The 24,611-nt window shown below is 31.9% G+C and overlaps 3 protein-coding genes and 3 pseudogenes across 4 annotated transcripts; 4 read left to right on the top strand and 2 right to left on the bottom strand.

The window, feature by feature from the left end:
• Positions 1-24: 24 nt before the first annotated feature.
• On the bottom strand, positions 25-2,299 carry LOC128395330 (cubilin-like). The gene is made up of 4 exons (XM_053355744.1): positions 2,160-2,299; positions 1,730-2,084; positions 1,291-1,654; positions 25-1,196 (listed from the first exon to the last, which is right to left on the bottom strand). The coding sequence occupies exons 1-4, from the start codon at positions 2,249-2,251 to the stop codon at positions 25-27; spliced, it is 1,983 nt and encodes a 660-aa protein (XP_053211719.1). The 5' UTR covers positions 2,252-2,299.
• A 2,780-nt stretch (positions 2,300-5,079) lies between these two features.
• LOC128395115 (tubby-related protein 4-like) lies at positions 5,080-8,992 on the top strand (annotated as a pseudogene).
• A 1,848-nt stretch (positions 8,993-10,840) lies between these two features.
• LOC128395339 (calcium and integrin-binding family member 3-like) lies at positions 10,841-11,833 on the bottom strand (annotated as a pseudogene).
• Positions 11,834-15,617: 3,784 nt separating this feature from the next.
• Positions 15,618-18,411, top strand: LOC128395335 (uncharacterized). 2 transcript variants are annotated; one of them, XM_053355748.1, is made up of 5 exons: positions 15,618-16,328; positions 16,406-16,836; positions 16,910-17,116; positions 17,183-17,375; positions 17,485-18,411. In XM_053355748.1, exons 1-5 carry the CDS (start codon positions 15,979-15,981, stop codon positions 17,639-17,641), a joined length of 1,338 nt encoding a protein of 445 aa, XP_053211723.1. In that variant the 5' UTR covers positions 15,618-15,978; the 3' UTR covers positions 17,642-18,411. The 2 variants fall into 2 exon arrangements, with proteins under 2 accessions (XP_053211723.1, XP_053211724.1); XM_053355749.1 differs by lacking the exon at positions 16,910-17,116.
• Positions 18,407-20,657, top strand: LOC128395334 (uncharacterized; annotated as a pseudogene).
• A 1,105-nt stretch (positions 20,658-21,762) lies between these two features.
• Positions 21,763-24,566, top strand: LOC128395340 (proton-coupled amino acid transporter 1-like). Its single transcript, XM_053355753.1, is given in 6 exon segments — positions 21,763-22,030; positions 22,293-22,579; positions 22,581-22,795; positions 22,878-23,084; positions 23,173-23,365; positions 23,474-24,566. Coding segments are annotated over 6 exon segments (1,125 nt in total). The 5' UTR covers positions 21,763-21,964; the 3' UTR covers positions 23,631-24,566.
• Positions 24,567-24,611: the final 45 nt, after the last annotated feature.

Genomic DNA, 24,611 nt, shown 5'->3' with positions numbered 1-24,611 from the left:
TGTTTATTCAATTAATCACAGCAATTAATCATCAGAATGATCATCATCATTTACATGATGATTATAATTACTTGCATGATCCCATGTGACCTCATTGGTCAGATAAATATCATTAGTCTCATTGGAATAAGATGACTCATTATAATTAATTGTTTCTCTTTCCATGATGATGTTATCAGGTGGAGATGATGATGATGATGATGATGATTCCAATGAATTCCAAATTGTGATTGTATGGTTTTCCAGAATTTTGGATATATCACCACAGTATTTACCGATAAGTGGAGCTGAATTGGTGAGACCATCATAGATTAGAATTGAATCTGCATGGCAATCAAATGAATTTTCAAGATCAAGCTCAGTGAAGGTTAAACGAATAACTTTTCCAATGGGTGAACGTATTTTCCAATTACAAGTTGTATCAGGAAGATATTTACCACCATTAGAGGGATAACTTAGAATTCCCGTTTCAGAATCAAAGTCACCGGTGCAGGCTAATCGTTGATCTTGACACCGATCACCTGTATATGCAGGTAAACACCGACATCTGCCTCCTAAAATAGGATTATTGAGACAGAATCCACCATTTAAACATGGATTAGGATTACAAGGGTTTAATGTTGAGATTTCACATCTTGAACCTGAGAAACCAGGTTGACATTGACACCTGAAACTTGGTGGATTTGAATTGACGGTAATACAAATACCAGATACACATGGACGCTGGTCACAGGTAATACTTGTACTTGCTAGACAACCGTTTGGACCTTCACCATTACCCATGTAACCTGGTGGACATTGACATGATCGCCCTGGTCCAGCTGAGGCTGTAATCTCAACGCACTGAGCTATTGGTGAACAGTCACCATTTCTCATTGAACAAATACCAGCAAATGTACAGGTAACACCATCACCTGAGAATCCTAGTGGACAAGGTCCACATTCCCTTGACCCTGGGACATTACGACATTCAACTCGAGGGGATATTGAACAACCACCATTATTCAATTGACACTCATCAACATCTAAACAATAAAATCCTTGCTTCTTATAACCAACTGGACAAGGTCCACAGGTAAATCCACCAGGAAAATTGATACATTCAACTGGTGGATTAATTGAACAATGAGGCATTGAGCTTGAACATTCATCGACATCAACTCGACAAGCGGGTGACACACCATCAGTTGTCCAACCTTTTCGAAGATGGACAAAAAATAATATTATTAAATCAACTCTTAATCTCCAGCATAATCAATTGCTCTCGTTAATTATCCATTAATTACTCACCTTGATCACAGAGACAAGTGTAATGTGGTTTACCGGCGACCGGCTTACCAACTGATAGACAAATACCATGACCACAAAGAGCCTCGTTTGAACTTGACGAACAATCATCTGACCTTTGGGTACAATGGACGCCGTAAAAGCCGTTGATACAATTACATTGATATGTACCTGGAAGATTAATACAAGTGGCACCATTTTGACAGCCAAGGTCAGTAAATGAAAATTTTAAACACTCATCAACATCCGAATCACAATTAGCACCATCCCAACCTTCACGACATTCACATATGTAAGATTGAAATGCAGGTAAACACGTTCCTCCATTTCTACATGGATTAGTTGAGCAAAGATTTTCCTCTAATCTCTTTGGATTAACAAGATTAACAAATGAAAAAGATTAGATAATTATTATCGATACTTTTAACTACCTTCAACTAACTTGTTTCAGTCGATTGAATTCATCTGTTAATCGGGTTAAATTGGATAATGCTCTGTGAAAATCTCTTGGTTCATATTGTCGACGACCAGGATTGAAAAATTCTCGAGTTTTACTCAGAGCATCGGAATATTCATTTAGCTTATCAACAGAATCTTTCAATGAATTGATTCGCTGATCGATAGCCGATGATCCATCAATGGCACTTTGTCCAACATTCGATGAGGACGATCTAATCAGCACATTTGATAGATTATCACCATTGATTAGAATCGAACCTAAATTGGATTTAAATGAGATGCTTTTTCGCGGTGGAGCTTCGAACACAATGTTACCATCTTCAACACGAATTCGAGCACTAGAAAGGTCAAGAAAAGAACGAGAAGAAAACAATTTAAGTTAATTGTTGAATCAAGGAATTGGTCAAACTTACTGACTACTGTAAGGATCAAATGAACCAACTAGTTGAATATGAAAAAATCTAATGAGCAATAAAAGTTTGATGAAATTAGATGAAAACTTCATGATGATCAACTTAATTTAGTTGTGAGCAACAATATCGATGCAATTAAATGATGAAATTTAACTTAATTGCCATTGAATTTAGCATCTTGTACTAGATGATAAACTAAAGTGAAGTTACTGGACTATTAGAAATGTTGATTGCGCCAGAGAACTAATTTAAATTAATGTCACCAATTGGGCGTTTTAATTGTTACAAACCATAAGTAGAACTTGTAATTGATCATTTAAAACTGATTGTTTACAATTAGCTGTCAATTAACTGTTAATCAGCCTTTGGTCAGGAGTGATACCGATTAATACCATAAGAGATTAGTGGGAGTAACAAGTTTAGTCCAATCAATTAGCAAAAACAAAGCGTATGAACATAATATATACGAGCGTTTCCATAAATTGTATTCCTCTTGATTACCAGCCTCATGTTGATCATCATTACATTTACCATCATCAGAATGATGGTCATCATCATTTACATGATGATTATGATTACTTGTTGATGTAATTATTTTACTTTCATCATTACCAATAAAATGATTACTCTCACGATCCCATGTAACCTCATCATTGGTCAGATAAATATCATTAGTATCATTGGAATAAGATGACTCATTGTAATTAATTGTTTCTCTTTCCATGAAGATGTTATCAGGTGGAGATGATGATGATGATGATGATGATTCTGTTGTTGATTCCAATGAATTCCAAATACCTTCACGATCACAATCTTCGTACAACAATTTACCGAAACTATTCAAAGCTGAACATTTCAATATATTCGCTTTTTTCTTGGCACATAAATTGGTCTTTTTACTTTGAACAAGTTCACTTTGATTACAAGTTAATTCACCAAAACAATTAACGGTCCCAGTCAATGGTGATGATGATGATGATGATGATGATGATGGTTTAGGTTGGTGTTGATTAATTGTTACTATCGGCAATTGTTTACAAGAATCGTCAATGGTTGAAGTGATATTATTAACATCAATCCTACTATTATCAGAACCACAACCACGTAAACCTTTTATGTTTGAATAATTATCAACATCACCAATCATATTGGTTGGATAATTATTGTTGTTGTTGGTGGTGGTGGTGGTGGTGGTGTTGACACCTTCAGCTTGACCTCTTGCTTTTACCTCCTCTGCCTGAAACTTTTACTCCACCCAAAGTTAATCCGCCATCAGAAAGACTTGATTCAATGTTACGTTTAACATCACCGTTAATTGTATTAATTAAACCTTCACCTTGTCCATTGTCACCAAACATGGCGTAGACAAGGTCACCATCATTTACAGTCAATGAATCATTGATAACATGATTTAGGCGAGATGATTTAGAGTAACGTTGATTAGTTTTACTTAAATAATCACAATCCATTTTATTTGCAGGATAATCACAAGCAGTTTGTTGATTGTTGGTGTAAGAGGCAAAACTGGCAAGAAACAACAGAGAGAGATGATGATGATGGTGATGATGATGAAGATAAAGATGACAATGATAAAGAATGACAATAACAACAGGTTAGATTAACAATGATATTTTAGCAAAAGGAGAAAAATGAAAAAAAAAGAAAATGTTTATCTCTCTCTCTCTCACTTTCTCTCTGTGATTTGTTTTGACGATTGTGTTACTTTATCTGTACTGTTAATTAAACACTAATCCACCTGTAAACTTGATTGATTAGCACATTGTTGTTATTAAATCATAAAAGTGATTAAAACATAATCAAAAGGTAAAATCTCAGTAAGACAAAGATAAAAACACCCAATTGATTCTTGAGAAAAACTTTTTTTTTCAAATAAAAAAAGAGCCAAAAGTTTACATGCGAACCCTGGTGACCGAATGCTTTAAGATATTTGAAGATTAAGATGATAAATAAGATGATAAAGAAAGAGAAAAAGAAACCAGTTTCTTGGAGGATTAATTGGATTGACTAAATTAAGTCTGATTCATTTAAATGAATTGTTGATTACACAAGTTGACTGATTTCATCAATTTAAGGGCTTTTCCATTAACTGAAAAACCGAATTAAACTCGGTGAATGTTGGTTAACATATCAGCTGGTTGGTTAATTGTCAGCTGATTGCGAAAAATAGCCGAGCTTTACCTTTTCCATTAACTTTTGCCGTAGCTTTCACTGTGCTTTTCAAATAACCAACAAGTAATCTAATCGTAGTGATGATTAGATAATCTAATCTAAAAAACTCACCATAATTCAGATTAATCAAATTGGTTTAAAAAATTAGTTAATGGAAAAGCCCTTTAGATTGTAATTGACAATTAACTCAATTGTTATCGTGATATGTTCATAAAGAAATGAATTAAGAAAGAATTAAAGATCAATTATTATTAGCATGAGAATCGAGTTACAGTTGAAATATAATTGTGAGAGAATCAAGATTAATTGGAAAAAAAGTCAAAATGAAAAGTTAATTAATAACAATTAAGGAAAAACAATTGAAAGTGTAACTTAAAATTAGAGGCAAATATGAAAATACAATAGACTGAGAAACCTACGCAGCAAAAAGATCACAATTTACTAATCTAATTGTAACAATCAAGAGACAAAATTTACAACATCAATAAATGAAATCATTTCGACATGTTAAGTGTGAGTTTATGAATGGGACAGAAAGAGAAAAGAAAGAAGAAGATATTTTCTTCTTCATATGCGCTGTTGATCATCTTCTCATCACCATTGTTCCCTGGTTTCACTTATCGAATCGAGAAGAGAATCACAAGAAAATTTCCCTCCCAGTAAATTGCATCTTCCCTTCCCTTCTTGACAATATGATTGTTAATCTAATCTGTGTTATTGTCAAATCTCTTCCTGTTGCTAATTACTGTATTTACCATTGTCATTGGAATCGGTCATTGAATTATATTGACAATGAAACGCGTTGTGACCTTATTGTTTCGTAAAAATGGTCACGGAGGTTCAACCGGTGGAAACAATAGTTCAAATGATTATCTAAGTGAAGGAAGTTACAGAGATTTAAGTTTCCCACTGGACGATGATTATGATAATTTATATCGTTCAGGTAGACGAGGAAATTGTTCTGATTCAATGAGTTATCATCATTCATCATCATCTGATCCTGTGTCAACAATTTATTTACCTCAAACTTGTGACAGTGAAATTAATTGTTCTCGTCTTTCAGATATAATAATAGTGACAGTAATTAGCTTGTTTATAATTTGATTACTGTTTTATTAACTAATTTATTATTGTGAATCAACATGGAACATGATTCTAGTAATCAATATCATGAACAGCAACAACAACAACATTTTCAACAACAAGATCTTCAATCAATAAATCAAGAATATTTGGATAAAAGTTTGATTGAAGAACAGGATATTTATGAGAAAGCTACTCTTGATTCTGGTGATATTTTATTAGAAGTTAATTGTTCTGTTGTTATTCAGCCCACAGAAATTCAATAATTTACTTGGCTCCGTTAAGATGATTCAGCTCATGTTATCGTTTAATTGTACGTGTTTTTAATTGAATATTGTTGTTTTCCGTTTAATGTCAATTGTCTCTCTGTTTTGATTGTGTTTTAATTGATGTTTAATCAAAAGATTACAGTTTTTTGTTATCACCTTTATCTTGATTCTTTCATCTTACCTAATTGATTCACAAACAACAATTAAGGATTTTGTGATTACATTCATTAACTATTTCTTTGATTATATTGATTGTCTACCTATCAAATTTGGTCGATTAATCTTTTTCTTCAAATGAATTCATTTAATTGTTAATTTTTCGCAAAAGTTTAGAATTTGAATGAATTTTGATCAATTGTAAGATTAAAATTGAAAAAGTGATAATTGAACTGATCAAATTATTCACGATGCATCTTCACTTTGAACGGATTGAGAAACCGCATTCATATTCCGATTGCAATATACTGAGTTTATCATGGATGGGAAAAGTACCTGCTGGGTTGTTACAGTCACAGGATGAAGACAGTTGGAAATTAAACCGCACTAATTACTACCAAGATGGTTGGATTGCCTTGGGCACAAGTCGTGGTATTGTGGGTGTTACATTTACCACGTGTCGCACTAGTAAACTTCCTGCCCTTGAACTTTCCCTTCGAACCAATTATAACCTTCGCGGCCATCGGTCGGAGGTTACGTTGGTAAAATGGAATGAACCTTATCAAAAGTTGGCCTCATGCGACTCTTCAGGAATTATTTTTGTTCGGATCAAATATGAAGGACGTTGGTCAGTTGAGCTGATCAATGATCGTAATACTCAGGTTATTGACTTCGCTTGGTCACACGATGGTCGAATGGCTTTGGTCTGTTATATTGATGGTTTTGTCCTCATTGGCTCGGTGGCTGGTCAACGTTATTGGTCATCATTACTCAACTTAGAATTTTGTTCAACTACTTATGGCATTTGGACTCCAGATGATCAGCAGGTCATCTTCGGTACTTCCAATGGAAGCATTCTCCAGTCAACAACACTCGTCTCTATTGTACTCTGATCCGTCACGATGATGATTCCATCGGAAGTTCATCATCTTACATTTTATACCTTGAATATCTCGGTGGTTTGGTCCCTATTCTGAAAGGTAAACGGACAAGTAAGATCAGACCAGAATTTGTCATTTTTCATCCCTAGTCTAAGCTCTCTGGTGAAGGTTTGAAGATTGAAAGTCGATTTAGATTCAAAGGTAATAGTGAAAGTACGAGTGGCTATTATAGCGATTCCGGCTCAATAGTCGAAGTCAAAATAGAAAAGGCCAACTAAACACTCTTTACTGGAACTTGAAATAAACACCAGGAACATCTGATAGTGAAAATGAGGACAATAGTTTGACCATTCGAGTTCGACGAAGCGTAGACAACACTGTGGACGTTGAAACCAAGGAAATGAAGAAAATGATGTTGTAACGTAAAAAGTTACTTGATGAGTGATAAATGAATTAAATGACACCGTTTAGATAACTTTAACTAAAACAAATTAACTTTATTGTCCAATAGTTGATTAAATGATTGTAATGAATTACACAGAATATTGGAATGGGTTAACTTAATTGAAAGGGTGATGACAAAGTGAAATCTATTAGAATGGTTAACTTGAATGTTATGTTGATTCTAATTGAAGTGAAGTTTCACTGTGTAGATAATCCGGTTTTATACAAGATTACAAGATTGATCGAATATTCAATATTTAGTGATGTTCGATGAGTATGTCATATGATATGAATCATATCGATCGATATCGATATATCGATATAGATTTTGAATGACAAACGAATAATCTAACGTACAAGCTGTTATTGTAGTTTTGTGATCGAAATTAAAATAATATTGAATCAAAACTAATGAAATAGCTTCTCAGAAAACGATAGTTACGAATATTATAAACGAGGTTTATGCAAAGTAAAGAAAATATCGATATATATCGAGTATGATATTATATCGGAACATCACTAATATTTAGTCATCTTTGTCGGTTAGTGGTGAATAATAATTGTGGTTAGTGATTATAGTCCAAATATAGTAATAATCATATTTGGAAGAATATATTAATTATGAAAGGAATATCCAATTAGGGTTTAATTAATTATTGGTTATTGAAGATTATAAAGAGATATATCCTTAGAGGGATTATAGTCGGATGTGAAAGATTAGACTAAAATTTACGTTACAATGTCAATCGACTCACTCGACCTGGATCAGACCACGTTAAGCCTGAAAGTACTTATGCTGATTCGATGCCTGAAGATGAAAAGTTGACACTGATTACATCTAACATTTGAGGAACTAAATTCAAAATTCTTGGCCTAGTTCCTTGGCTGCCCTCGAATCTTGGATCGGTTGCTTATCGAACAAGTTTATTTCACCTTCAACCGCGACTAATGACACTGAAAATCAAGGAACTCGGAAGGAAAAGAGAAGGGGTAATCGGTGGGTTCGAGGGCTCAGATAGAAACGTAACAAGTTCAGACGACGAAGATGAGAATATGGTTGCAGGGAGCACTTCCTTCAAGAGAGATTGTGCCATTCCAGTTGCTCCAATGACACCGAAAAAAACTCTTAGAAATCATTCGTCTAGATCACATCCGATTTCTAATTACGATCCAATCAGATCAGAAACATTAGATCATAATTATGTTGATTTATTAACGAATCTTTCTGAATATTTATTAACACTCCACGTCAACGGTAACTCAAATTTTCAACAAATGCCTAGCATGGAATCGGACCCTGCATCGTCACCTTCATTTGGTCAATTATCAGGATACAATAATAGAGCAACAATCAAATCAATCACAGTCCAACCTCCACCGACATCAAGTTCAATATCAACCCAAACGAGTTTCCAATCATTAACCGATATTCTCAATCCTTTGATACTAATGACAAATGAAAAACCGACCGTCCAAATGTTAACAGAAAATAATTTGATACACAACACAACCTGAGACACAACTGGATTAAGTTAATTATTAATAATCAATATGATTAAATTGATAACTAAAAATAAATTGTTGTTGTTGGGTTGATGAGTTTAATTGTGAACAAGAAAATAATGATTAAATTGCTAATCAAAGAAAGAAAAGTTTAGCAATTAACGAAAAAGTTTTGTTAACAAATTCAGTGGCAACAATTTAAACCGGATTTAACAATATCGTTAACATTTCGTTTACTCATTTCGTTTGTATTTTATATTACTGGTTGATTGTTGATTAATTTGGTTTAATTGTTGTTATTGTTAACTGACCAACGATTTGATGATTAGTTGATTTATTTTAATCTTTTTTTTCATTGCTGTTAAATTGTTACTTGTTTTGAGTTGGCTAATTGTTGTAAATTGTTACTAATTTATTTCCTTTGAAGTTCAATTTGATTTATTTGATTGACTGATTATTTGAATCCCCCCCGATTTTTCATATAATATCAACAAATATAAATCACTTTGATTACTCATCTAATTGCTACACGGATAATTTTGATAGTAAGTTGTTAATTTTACATATGAGATAATCAACAAGTTAATTGTTATCATAAACTAACTGGCTTGTTAACAATTTGAATGTTCCCAATCAGTTGATTATCCAAATCAAATCAAACGGTAAAAAATTATTTCACCTTCATTTTAAATTGTTTCTTCTTCTTTTCTAATAATTTTAATTACTCTAATTTTCAGTGAGTTAATCAAGTAATTAGTTCTCTTCTTGAACAGTCAACAATTTAATAATACACTCCTTTGAGAGAAAGGTAAATCATATGATACAATAATCAATTAATTCATTGCCAAGATCAATGAAACAGTTAGTTATAGTTATAGTTATAGTTAAATATGATTAGTATCAATGATAAACCAATATCCAAGGTAAATTAACCAATGGTAAAGGTAAATCAATTGATCCATTGGAAATTGGTAACTGTTTAAATGAGTTGAATTTTGTTCAATCGATTGCAATTAACAAGTTATCCTCATCATCTATATAAGGTAGTGCAACTGAAAATTGACACATAAATGAAATTGTTGATTATTCGTCAACCAGAGAGTTTTAATTATTGAAATCGACACCAATGGTAGATCAGATTTTGAGGATTCTAATGACACTAAAAAAATATTCATTAAAAAAAGACTTAAAATTATTAGCATTTAAATCAGTTTATCAAACTTAAATTATCAAATTCATATTGAAAATTTGGTTTTTGCTAAATTTGAATACAAAAGCTTTTTCTTTGAAAATTTTACAATTTTTTTTATATAGAATTAAAGTTCATTTTCTAATCTACAAGATGGTATGAAAAAATATTGGTTAACTTGATTAGTTTTCTAATTATTTAATTTAAAGAAACAATTAGTTAATGATAAATCCGTCGATAATGTTTCTGTTAAGTGCTTAACATTGTTTATCCCATAGAGGACGATGTGTAAAAAGTGGACTTTTTAATTAAGAGTTGAGACTTTGTGTATTTGTAGGGCCACTAATGACAAGTCCAAATATATATATTTCTTTCTGATCTGATTAGTAGTTTTCGAGAAAATTGAGTTCTAAGTTAAAACTTCAGGTCAATTTTTCTCAGCAACGAAGCGTTTTCAAATTTAAGATCAAATTATGATGTTCTTTGTATCAAGCATATTTTTTTTAAGAAAATTATCACAAGATCCTCCGGCCACAGTTCCGTTGTATTGTAATAAATGAACCTTGATTAGTCCTAGTATCAATACTTAAATGTTAATTTAATAAATATTTTCTGAAAGAACATCATAATTTGATCTTAAATTTGAAATTTCATGATCTGAAAACGCTTCGTTGCTGAGAAAAATTGACCTGAAGTTTTAACTTAGAACTCAATTTTCCGATGAACAAATATCCTCCCTCCAACTCACTCTCGGTGGTATCATGAATCGAGAATGAATCGCCATCTATTGATGTTCATTTGTAATGAATAATATTACTCAGGGAAAATAAAGTTCTGGATAGAGAGGTAAATCTCTCTCTCTCTCTCTCTCTCTCTCTCTCTCTCTCTTGTTCATCATGATGATATATTTACGATACAATTTACTAATGGAAATTGATATTATTAATACAACTGTACGTTATCCAGCAATTAAAAGTTAAACTTTACTCTTTAAATGCACCATCACCTCTGATGAAAATTTAATAACTTTAATCAATGAAAATTATTGTTTAAAGTATTTCATACAAACAAAAGTTAATTATAGAATCATGATAGTGTAAAATTTTAATTAATTGTGCTATTGATTTAAATTCAAGATGATTACCATAAAAGTATTACAAAAGAGAGAGAGAGAGAGAGAGAGAGAGATTATTAGATTAATTAAACTTTTGGATGCGAATCAATGTTTCACTTAACGAATTTATTTGTTTCCGTTTGAGTTCATTAGATTGATTATTAAAGTTGTTTCAGATTCTAACATGGAATGTACTGAGAAAATCAGGAGCTCGAGAAATAACATGTTGAAATTCAGCGAAAGATATTTTATCATCTTGATCGTTATCAGTTTCTTCCAGAACTTTTTCTCGAACCACCGAGATCTCCTCAGGTCCTAATTGATTCTTGGTTAAAGCGATTGCTGTTTGTTCAATGTCTTTACCTGAGATGAAATGATCATCATCATAATCTGTTGGTAGATATAAGATAATATTAATAATCGAACTCGAAATACGTTGTATTAAATATCGAAAGGAATTAATTCTTTTTTATTTACCATAGATTTTGAATGCATAATAGACTTTTATATCTCTTGGAGCACTTTCGCTGAAAACCGAAAGCATATCGAGAAAATCATCGAAATTCATATTACCCGAACCATCGTGAGAAAAAACTTTACATATTCGATTTCGAAAAGGATTTTACTTGAAAAAGAAAACGTAACAACAAAATGAGTTAGAATTTCTTGAACAGTTTGATTAGAACTTCAATAATTACCTTCAATTCTGACATTTTCTCAAATTTCGCCATAGGCAAAGATATTATTTGAGCTTCATCTCCAGTCATCACCTGAGGAACAACTTGTGGATAACTGACCAACGATTTGATGATTAGTTGATTTATTTTAATCTTTTTTTCATTGCTGTTAAATTGTTACTTGTTTTGAGTTGGCTAATTGTTGTAAATTGTTACTAATTTATTTCCTTTCAAGTTCAATTTGATTTATTTGATTGACTGATTATTTGAATCTCTCTTTTTTTTATATAATATCAACAATATAAATCACTTTGATTACTCATCTAATTGCTACACGGATAATTTTGATAGTAAGTTGTTAATTTTACATATGAGATAATCAACAGTTATCATAAACTAACTGGCTTGTTAACAATTTGAATGTTTCTAATCAGTTTATTATCCAAATCAAATCAAATTGTTAAAAATTATTTCACCTTCATTTTAAATTGTTTCTTCTTCTTTTCTAATAACTTTAATTTTCTAATTTTCAGTGAGTTAATCAAGTAATTAGTTCTCTTCTTGAACAGTCAACAATTTAATAATACACTTCTTTGAGACAAAGGTAAATCATATGATACAATAATCAATTAATTCATTGCCAAGATCAATGAAACAGCTTCAAAATCATCAATCAATTTAGATTATCAAACAATCAAAACAAAAGAAAACTAGATGAGTCAATCAACAATCAACCATGGGTGATACATAGCCAAACATCATAGATAATCAAGTTTAATTATCAGATTAATTCGGTTATAACCCTTAATGTTTCCTCTCAGGAAAATCTTAATGAACTTTCTCAGTCTGATTGAAAATAAATCATTGACTTATTAGCTCAAAGTGACTAATTATCGTTCAATTGAAAACCAGAAAATTGAAAAACAGTGAAATCTATCAATGGAAAAGTTTACTAATAAGTTACCTTTAGAATCAATTACAATTAGGTATTGCTAATTACTGAGAGAAATTTTCTACAGTTAGTTCAACCTTATTCTAGACAATCAGAGGCTTAGGTACGAGTTGAGGGTTCGAGAAATGATTACCATGGAATCGCCGTTTTTATGCTTGAAACGAAAGCGAATTCAATCTTAGTGGTGCCATCTTTTGGTTACCTTTTTTTCTCGTAAATTGTGATGAGTTGATTATCAGAATAACAATTGAATTTGTTTAAATGGATTGAAACTCAAAACAAACGAGAAATTTATTCTCAACCAATTGTGTCACAAAATGTAACCTGAAACTATTTTCAAATGCTATCAAATGGTGATCAATGTTTCCAATATTTAATAACTAATTAAACTGTTAGTTGGTTAACAATAAAAGGTAATTAATCTTGATATGATCCATTGGAGTTTTAATTTTTCCTGATTCCTTGTTTAGCTTAATTTGATCAACCAAATGATCAACTTGTTATTTACAAATTGAGAAAATTGTTCATTTATTAATCAACTTGTAAAACTGAACAACAATTAACTTTTTTTCGTAGTGATTTTAATTTTTTTTGAAAGTTCATCAACGACAGCAATTAGTTAAATATGATTAGTGTCAATGATAAACCAATTTACACCAATATCCAAGGTAAATTAACCAATGGTAAAGGTAAATCAATTGATCCATTGGAAATTGGTAACTGTTTAAATGAGTTGAATTTTGTTCAATCGATTGCAATTAACAAGTTATCCTCATCATCACCGTTGAAAATTTACCTTCTAATCAAGGAATCAAATCAAGGAGGTAAACGATTAATTGGTAGATTAGTTAATCAAAAAATTGAATCAAAAGGTTTCAATTATTTGGGTTCTATTGAAATCTATGGATTACCACAGTTTCCACAATTAACCGAATCAAGTTCATCAATTGATTGGAAACAATTTGATCAGTTACAATCTTATCGGTTAACAAATGAATCGGTCACCAAAGGGTCAACATCAAAGATAATCAAAGATATTATCACAAGTTGGTCAATCTATTTGAACATTTCCCCTGATTGTATTGATTGTGATGACAATTTATTCAAACTTGGTGGTAATTTATTTCTAGCTGGACGAATAGGTCATCATTTATATAAATTAAATTATCCGATCACAATTGAGACAATAATTAATAATCCAACGGTTAAAGGATTAGCCCAGGCAATTGAATCATTTAAATCAAATTCTGATCAAATTGATTACCTTAAACCAATTGAACGAGTTAATTGTGATTCAAATAATGATCGTAAATCATTATTATCATGGACTCAACGTTGGGTTTTCATTCATGAGCAATTACTTGGTAAAGGACATTATTATTATCTTGATGTTAGTTATCAGATTGACCCGGAAATTGATTATAAAACAATTGAATCAATTCTTAATCAATTGGTTGATTCGGTTGAATTGTTACGATCTTTTGTTCGTACCCGTGGTTCGGGTAATTATTTGACCATTTCTCCGACTCGAAAGTTGTCCATTCCCGTGATTAAAGTGGCCAATGATAGTGAAGCTCGTGAAAAGATTGATGAGAAAAAGGAAACTCTAAACATCATCACCGGAGATGAGACATTTTTATTTGATGTAATTTTCATTGAGACACCAGAGGTTAATTGTTTCACTCTACTAATTCACCATTTGATTGTTGATGATTGGTCATACCTTTTATTGGAAGAAAAACTTTTCCAATTATTACAATCAATTAAATCACCTAATGTAGATCAACCTATTCTCAAAGTACCTTCAATAGACTATGTTGATTATACCGTTTGGGTAACTCGTGAGGTCCAACGAAAGTCCGAAATTGTTGACCCAATGGAAGAGTATTGGCTTAATCGTCTAAAAGATTTACCTAATTGTTTAATTCCAGTTAATTATGATGAGAATAATTTACCAAAAGAACCTAAAGTATCAGGTAAACATCGTTTAATTAGTTTGACTGACGATGAAACGAATGGAGCTAAATCGTTGGTACGATCAGTTGGAACAACTTTGGACATTTTAGCCGAAGCAGTGATCAAGGTTGCTCTTTATAAACTGACCGGTGTTGGAGATACAATTATCAAGAGGATTATCTCTGCTCGATTACACCCTGTTTCCTATGATATGATTGGTCATTTTAATAATATGATCTATTCACGAACTACGATCAAGCCAAGGGAAACTTTCAGTTCGATTTTACAAAATTTCCATACTACCTGGTTAGAGGATTTTAAGTCTCGTGGTCACTCTTGGATTAACACGGTTGCCCAAACAAACGTTGAACATGTTCATCCAGCGGGTATATCGGTTATTGGCCTACCTGAGCAGCGATTTGTTGATGATGATCGATTACCTGTGAAAATTTTCAAAGTAGATCAATTTACTCAAGTTTCTTTTGAACTGGTTACCTGTATATTTGGTTTACATGAAGGTAAACTTCATTATTGTCTTAATTATAATGAAGATTTACTTTCACCGGAAGTTATTGATACACTGGTTGAAACATTTGAAGTTTTCCTAAGGCGAGTGGTCACTTATTCCGATCGTCCGATTGATGATTATTTTAACATTGAACCAATTCATCAAATCACTCAATGGCCTCAAGAATTGGCAGTTACCAAATAACTTTGATAACAATTTACTAATTAGTTGAGTAGAGTTGATCAACTTTAACAATTGGATAGTACAAATTAATTATATTTTATCGTTACGTTAAATGTTTACAATAATCAATTGTGAAAGTGGTGATTAAGGTATTAAAAGGTAACAAGTAATTAAAATTTTACTATTAATAAAAAGATGAACAAAAAATCAATATTTTTCAATGAAAACTTTAATTTCTGGTTAATTGATACTCTCAAAGGTTCAGTAATCAACAGAAATGAGGAAATATTTATTGAGAATTCGTGTCATTTTAAGGATAAATTGTCGATGATTAGACTGATTTTTCGTAATTTATGCTCAACAATTAGATGTCAATTGGCTGATTTTAACAGTTTTCCATCATATTCAACATTACGTTTGAATGATAACTGTCAACAATTAACTAATCATCATAAAAGGGTCAAATGTATTAGATAGTAAAATAATGGAACCGATTAATATTAATGAAATGATAAACTTATTCTAATAAATTGATCAACCATAAACAGCAATTTAAAGTCAATGTAAAACCTAATTCGTTTCACTCTAACAATAGATGGAGCTATAACTTACAATTAACTAATGGGAAAAGTTTATTCAGCAATTAGATTGAATTTTTTGACACATCAATCTGATAAAGTTGAGCTGCTAATTTAAATTCAATGGGAATGTGAAATGAGGAAAGACAATACTGAATCTCAAAATTTTCCATACACATTTCAGTGCGATGAAGGAGAGAAGAGCTCATTGCTTAACAAGAAACATGGAATGGGAGTTTTAGTGACCATTTTATTCATCGCCGGTGAAAACGCAGGATGTGGTATTCTGGCCTTACCTTACGCCTTTAATCAGGCCGGTTGGTACAGTTTACCGTTAATGATAGTATCTTGTTTTGACGCTGGAATCTGTGGTATCCTAATTGGAAAATGTTGGATGATTCTTGAAGAGAGATGGCCTGAGTTTCGGGAAAATTGTCGTTATCCTTATCCAGCCATTGGTAAAATGGCTTATGGAAATTGGATGAGGTAATTAATTCAGTTTATCAATTGAATTGTTAACCTTGATTGAAGTTTAGTTAACCTTTAATTGTTTACTCTTCCAGAGGTGTTGTAACATTTTGTCTTCAAACATCACTTTTTGGCTCGTCAACAGTATTCCTATTAATTTGTGCTGGATTGATCGAGGAGTTTAGTGGACAATTTATCAAATTGCCATTCAGTGTATGGATATTGATCATTGGTACTATTTTAATTCCTCTCATGTGGCTTGGGTCACCAGGAGAAATGTGGTTCGCTGCCGCTGCTGCTCTTGGTACAACTTTTATTGCAATTACTCTTATTTTAGTTGACATAATGAGTGATTATGCAAAACTGGAAAATCATCCGCCGACATCATCCCCGACAATTGGGACTGTTTCTTTAGCATTTGGAACTTTTATATTCTCATTTGGTGGAACTGCGGCTTTGCCGACCTTCCAAAACGACATGAGAGATAAATCTAAATTTACTCATTCAGTTGTCATTGGATTCTTGAGTAAGTTCAATGTCCAATTCGTGTTCTTTTCGATATTTTTCAACTATTGACAACTTTCATTCTAATATTTCAGCTCTTCTTACACTTTATATTCCGATTGCAATCATGGGATATATTACCTATGGTTTAGGTGTTAAGGATAATATAATTTCATCGATTCCAAATGGAATCAAGAAAGATACAGCTATCCTTTTATTTTCTGTTCATCTCATATTTGCTTTCATTATCGTAATAAACGGAGCTGTGCAAGAGATTGAAGGAAAGTTCGGAGTACCCGACTGTTAGTAACCTTAAGCTATTTGAATCAATCATCGTAATAATATTTGTCCTCTTTTTCCGATTGTAGCTTTTGGTTGGAAACGAGTTTCTATCCGAACTGTTTGTATGATCTTCGTCATTTTTATCGGTGAATCAATTCCTAGATTCGGGAAAATTCTTGACCTAATGGGAGGATCAGCGGTAACCATGTTAGCTTATATTTTACCTCCTCTTTTCTACATGAAATTGTGTTCAATGCATAACGAATCTTGGCCTGAAAGGTAAGTTCATTCGCAAATCGAAAATTAAACAAACAATATTGTCACCAATTGAATAAAAAAATCTAATCATACTTATTTGTTTTCTTCACCCAAACACCCAAAACAAAAGGAAAGTGACAATTCTCGAAAAGATTTATTATTATAAGATTATAATCGTCGGAGTAGTTGGTGGAATCTCTTGTACTTTTTGGGCTTTAAAAGCAATTCTGGCTCCTGGTGCATTCTCATTGCCATGTTACATTGATATTCATTGTTCAAATGAATGAAGGAAATAACAAAAACTCATCTTTGATTCTCTGGATTTATATAATTTATAAAAAGGCAATGCTAATTTCCGTCCATTAATCATACCACAAGTACTACATATAAGTGTAAAAAGTAACTTTCATTAACTTGTATTAACAATTATAGTTGTTATCACTTGTTGATTGTTTTTGTTAAGTGTAATTCAAAACATTTGAGAACATTGTACTTGTACTGTTACCATTATGGATGAAATTTTTTGTTATGTAAAAAAATTTTTCTATTGATTAGAATCAATTAGGATATGCAATCAATTCTGTTTCAAAATTGAAATTGATTATTAAATCAAGTGCTGTAATTACACGTGCTAGTTCATCAGTCGGACTAAACTTTGGATATTTGGACGTTTTTTTTGATTACGTTTATCGATTTATCTGTTATGGTTAATTAACGTAGTTATAAACTCATTAACCAATTTGATTTTTTCATCTCCATCTGCTGTTAATCTAAAACAATTAACTGATTAAATGATGAGTTGTTATCGATGAAATTCATTTATAAAAATCACGAATGAACAAGTTAATCATTAATAGTTATATTGAATACACACAAAATTAACTCAAATAGTTAAAATAATTCTCAACATCCATAACTTTGAAAAGTTAATTGTGAAAGTTTAATTTTGTTGGTGTGACAATTTAATTTTACCCAATACTTAACAGTTTCATCAATCAGTTAACAATTTACATGTAACTTTTTTAATTGTTTTTCATACTCTTATAACTGACAAATTTTCTTCTGCCTCAAATATACCATATCCAACATAGAGTTTATGTCATAATTTTCAACAATTAAATAATCAAAATGGTAAAAAGATTCAGTGAAATTAAATCAAAAGGAGATGAGCCAATTGTGGATGTTAATCAAACGGTAAATATTTAATAGAATCCAATCAGTGATAACTTTTAAGATTGTTCGATAGACAGTTTTCATTGATTGAAAAAAGCAATTGCTTGTCATAGAACGGCAAAGTGAAAAAAGAAACGGGATTGTCAAGATAATCAACGGATCTTAATTAACTATGGATTTGATTGTTGTACTTTATATACAGCAAGTAAAACTCTTCTTGTACACAAAGTCTGACTTGTCCAGTTGGGGTAATTCCTGATTAGGCAAGTCCGTTTTGCAGGATCGAATCCCAATTGATCTATTGTAATTTTTCTTCGTGTTTTTGCCTCAATTGACTGTTTTTAGTTCTCCGATGGGGAAACAGGCTCATTAATCAATAAGAAACATGGAATGGGAGTTTTAGTGACCATTTTATTCATCGCCGGTGAAAACGCAGGATGTGGTATATTGGCCTTACCTTACGCCTTTGATCAGGCTGGTTGGTACAGTTTACCGTTACTGATAATGTGTTGTCTTGACGCTGGAATCTGTGGTATCCTAATTGGTAAATGTTGGTTGATTCTTGAAGAGAGATGGCCTGAGTTTCGGGAAAATTGTCGTTATCCTTATCCAGCCATTGGTAAAATGGCTTATGGAGATTGGATGAGGTAATTAATTCACTTTAAAGATTTTATTTATATCGGTATTGATTTTGAGTACTTAATTTTCAGAGGCGTTGTAACTTTCTGTGTTCAAACTTGCCTTTTTGGCGCATCAACAGTGTTTCTATTGATTTGTGCTGAATTAGTCTCACAATTTAGTGGACAATTTTTTAAATTGCCATTCAGTGCTTGGATATTAATCATTGGTACTATTTTAATTCCTCTCATGTGGCTTGGGTCACCAGGAGAAATGTGGTTCGCTGCCGCTGCTGCTCTTGGTACAACTTCAATTGCAGTGACTCTTATATTAGTTGATGTTACAAGTGATTATGTTAAACTGAAAATCATCCACCGACATCACCACCGACAATCGAGGCTATTTCGTTAGCTTTTGGTACTTTTATATTCTCTTTCGGTGGAACTGCAGCTTTTCCGACTTTTCAAAACGACATGAGAGATAAATCTAAATTTACTCGTTCAGTTGTCATCGGATTTTCGAGTGAGTTTCTTTTAATGTCCATTACATATTCTCTGTCTTTATCGAGATCTCTCAGTTTACTGATGTTGTTTTTATCCATAGCTCTTCTTGCGTTGTATATTCCAATTGCGATCATGGGATTCATCACCTACGGTTTGGGTGTTAAGAATAATATAATTGCATCAATTCCTAATGGATTCAAGAAAGATACAGCTATTCTTTTATTATCCGGTCATCTTATCTTTGCCTTCATAATCGTTATAAACGGAGCTGTTCAAGAGATCGAAGGAAAACTCAAAGTACCAAATTGTATGTAACCTTGAATTGTGATTTACTTTCATCCCTTTATAATATACCGTTTTTTCAATCTTAGCTTTCGGCTGGAAACGAGTTATTGTCCGAACTGTTTGTATGATCTTCGTCATGTTTATCGGTGAATCAATTCCTAGATTCGGAAAAATTCTTGACCTAATGGGAGGATCAGCGGTAACCATGTTAGCTTATATTTTACCTCCTCTTTTCTACATGAAATTGTGTGCAATGCATAACGAATCTTGGCCTGAAAGGTAAGTTCATTCACAAATAGAAAATTAAACAAACAATATTGTCACCAATTGAGTCAATAATCTAATCATACTTATTTGTTTTTTTCACCCAAACATCCAAAACAAAAGGAAAGTGACAATTCTCGAAAAGATTTATTATTATAAGATTATAATCGTCGGAGTAGTTGGTGGAATCTCTTGCACTTTTTGGGCTTTAAAAGCAATTCTGGCTCCTGGTGCATTCTCATTGCCATGTTACATTGATATTCATTGTTCAAATGAATGAAGGAAATAACAAAAACTCATCTTTGATTCTCTAGATTTATACATAATTTATAAAAAGGCAATGCTAATTTGAGGTCATCAATCATACCACAAGTACTCACATATAAGTGTAAAAAGTAACTTTCAAGAGTAAAACGCTTCTTGATTAATGTTAATAAATCATCGTCGTCTAATCATCAAATGTATTCGAAATTGAAATTCATGATAACTTGTTGAGATAATCAACTATGGAATTGATTGCAATACTTTATATTAGTGATGTTTCGATCCGATTTATGCATTTAAATCAATTGCGATCGATTGTTGGAGCAGAGAAATCGATCGATCTCACCTTTTGACAAATCGATCTGCAAAAACATGTGACTTTAGGCCAAAAATATAAAGTTTATATACAGCAACTAAACCTCTCCTTGTACACAAAGTCCGACTTGGCTAGTTGGGGTAATTCCTGACTAGTCCAAGTCCCTTTTGCAGGATCGAATCCCAATTGATCAACTTTTTTTTTCTTCGCATTTTTGTCTCAATTGATTGTTATTCGAGCAAAAATTTATGATCAACTAAATCACTGAGGTTGATTCACTTAATTAAGTTTATTTTAAATGTAAATTTATTCTTGATAAATTGATCATAAATCTACAATTCAAACTATTGAAAAAACAAACTTATCAATATTTTTCTCGCCCAGACACTAGATGGAGCAGTTAACTTACAATTAACTAATGGAAAAGTTTAATCATCAACATTGAAATTAAATTTTTGACAATTATGGTTGATTCTTTTCAAGTATAAACTGTAACAATTAAGGTACAATAATTGTTTATGATCATAAGTTTAATCAAGTTCAATTGTATAAAAAAAGTTTTGATAAAATTTTCATATCGATAACAATTAAAAGTAATTCAGTTATCACAACCATCAGCATTGTTTTCATAATAAATCAATTGAAACAATAACAACTTCAATCAGTTTATCGGTTGATTAACGTAATTATAAATTCATTAACCAATTCGATTTTTTCATCTCCATCTGATGTTAATCGGGTAAAAATTGTTCCCACCGGAAGTAAATGATGCACCCGGAAGATACTTCCACCCACCGGTAGAAGTTTCCACCGGAAGATGGAGAAACTTCAGGATCGGGGTGCATCATCCGTCTTTTTCACTACTGTAGTTGGTTCGTGCTAAAAATTAGCGAATGAACAAGTTAATCATTAATAGTTATATTGAATACACACAAAATTAACTCAAATAGTTAAAATAATTCTCAACATCCATAACTTTGAAAAGTTAATTGTGAAAGTTTAATTTTGTTGGTGTGACAATTTAATTTTACCCAATACTTAACAGTTTCATCAATCAGTTAACAATTTACATGTAACTTTTTTAATTGTTTTTCATACTCTTATAACTGACAAATTTTCTTCTGCCTCAAATATACCATATCCAACATAGAGTTTATGTCATAATTTTCAACAATTAAATAATCAAAATGGTAAAAAGATTCAGTGAAATTAAATCAAAAGGAGATGAGCCAATTGTGGATGTTAATCAAACGGTAAATATTTAATAAAATCCAATCACTGATAACTTTTAAGATTGTTTAATACACAAAAAGTAAAAAACAATCGCTTGGTATAGAAAACGAAATTGTTAAGATGATCAACTGATCTTAATTAACTATAGAATTGATTGTTATACTTTATATACAGCAATTAATACCTTCATTGTACACATAGTCTGACTTGTCTAGTTGTGGTAATTCCAGTTGATCGATTGTAATTTTTCTTCGTGTTTTTGTCTCAATTGATTGTTTTTAGTTCTTCGATGGTGAAACGGACTCAGTGGCCAATAAGAAACATGGAATGGGAGTTTTAGTGACCATTTTACTCATCGCCGGTGAAAACGCAGGATGTGGTATATTGGCCTTACCTTACGCCTTTGATCAGGCTGGTTGGTACAGTTTACCGTTACTGATAATGTGTTGTCTTGACGCTGGAATCTGTGGTATCCTAATTGGAAAATGTTGGATGATTCTTGAAGAGAGATGGCCTGAGTTTCGGGAAAATTGTCGTTATCCTTATCCAGCCATTGGTAAAATGGCTTGAGTCAATTGCAGTGACTCTTATATTAGTTGATGTTACAAGTGATTATGTTAAACTGGAAAATCATCCACCGACATCACCACCGACAATCGAGGCTATTTCGTTAGCTTTTGGTACTTTTATATTCTCTTTCGGTGGAACTGCAGCTTTTCCGACTTTTCAAAACGACATGAGAGATAAATCTAAATTTACTCGTTCAGTTGTCATCGGATTTTCGAGTGAGTTTCTTTTAATGTCCATTACATATTCTCTGTCTTTATCGAGATCTCTCTGTTTACTGATGTTGCTTTTTATCCATAGCTCTTCTTGCGTTGTATATTCCAATTGCGATCATGGGATTCATCACCTACGGTTTGGGTGTTAAGAATAATATAATTTTATCGATTCCAAATGGAGTCAAGAAAGATACAGCTATTCTTTTATTATCTGGTCACCTTTTCTTTGCCTTCATAATCGTTATAAACGGAGCTGTTCAAGAGATCGAAGGAAAATTCAAAGTACCAAATTGTATGTAACCTTGAATCGTAAATTTATTTCTTTGTGATATTTTTCAACGATAATCTTATAAATACTTTTCATTTCATTTAAATTGTAGCTTTCGGTTGGAAACGAGTTATTGTTCGAACTGCTTGTATGACCTTCGTCATGTTTATCGGTGAAACAATTCCTAGATTCGGGAAAATTCTTGACCTAATGGGAGGATCAGCGGTCACAATGTTAGCTTATATTTTACCTCCTCTTTTCTACATGAAATTGTGTTCAATGCATAACGAATCTTGGCCTGAAAGGTAAGTTCATTCACAAATAGAAAGTTAAAGAAACAATAATGTCACTAATTGAGTCAACAATCTAATGATACTCACTTGTTTTCTTCACCCAAACACTCAAAACAAAAGGAAAGTGACAATTCTCGAAAAGATTTATTATTATAAGATTATAATCGTCGGAGTAGTTGGTGGAATCTCTTGTACTTTTTGGGCTTTAAAAGCAATTCTGGCTCCTGGTGCATTCTCATTACCATGTTACATTGATATTCATTGTTCAAATGAATGAAGGAAATAACAAAATCTCATCTTTGATTCTCTAGATTTATATATAATAATACCCGATTTATAAAAAGGCAATGCTAATTCGAGGTCATCAATCATACGACAAGTACTCACATATAAGTGTAAAAAGTCTAAAGTAAAGTAAAAATGCTTCTTGATTATTGTTACTAAATCATCATCTTCTAATCATCAAATGTATCCGAAAGATTTCACAGGTAACAGAATGAAAAATTGAACAACTTATGGAATTGCAATACTTTTATATTTGAGACGGTCCGATCCGATTTATGCATTTAAATCGATTGCGATCGATTTTTGGCACAAAGAAATCGATCGATCTGCAAAAACATGTGACTTTAGGCCAAAAATATAAAGTTTATATACAGCAACTAAACCTCTCCTTGTACACAAAGTCCGACTTGGCTAGTTGGGGTAATTCCTGACTAGTCCAAGTCCCTTTTGCAGGATCGAATCCCAATTGATCAACTTTTTTTTTTCTTCGCATTTTTGTCTCAATTGATTGTTATTCGAGAAAAATTTATGATCAACTAAATCACTGAGGTTGATTCACTTAATTAAGTTTATTTTAAATGTAAATTTATTCTTGATAAATTGTCCAAAAATCTATTACACTAAATCTAATACAATTCAAACTATTGAAAAAACAAACTTATCAATATTTTTCTCGCCCAGACACTAGATGGAGCAGTTAACTTACAATTAACTAATGAAAAAGTTTAATCATCAACATTGAAATTAAACTTTTGACAATTATGGTTGATTCTTTTCAAGTATAAACTGTAACAATTAAGGTACAATAATTGTTTATGATCCTAAGTTTAATCAAGTTCAATTGTATAAAAAAAGTTTTGATAAAATTTTCATATCGATAACAATTATTAATTAAATTAAAACAATTGTAATGGTGATTATAAAAGATGAAAATTAAACAATTAAACAATGATTAAATCATTCAATGTAATTA

This window comes from Panonychus citri, unplaced genomic scaffold, assembly GCF_014898815.1.
Source record: "Panonychus citri isolate SS breed McGregor unplaced genomic scaffold, ASM1489881v1 Contig00141, whole genome shotgun sequence".
NCBI lineage: Eukaryota > Metazoa > Arthropoda > Arachnida > Trombidiformes > Tetranychidae > Panonychus > Panonychus citri.
This window is presented reverse-complemented; position numbering and strand designations above follow the sequence as displayed.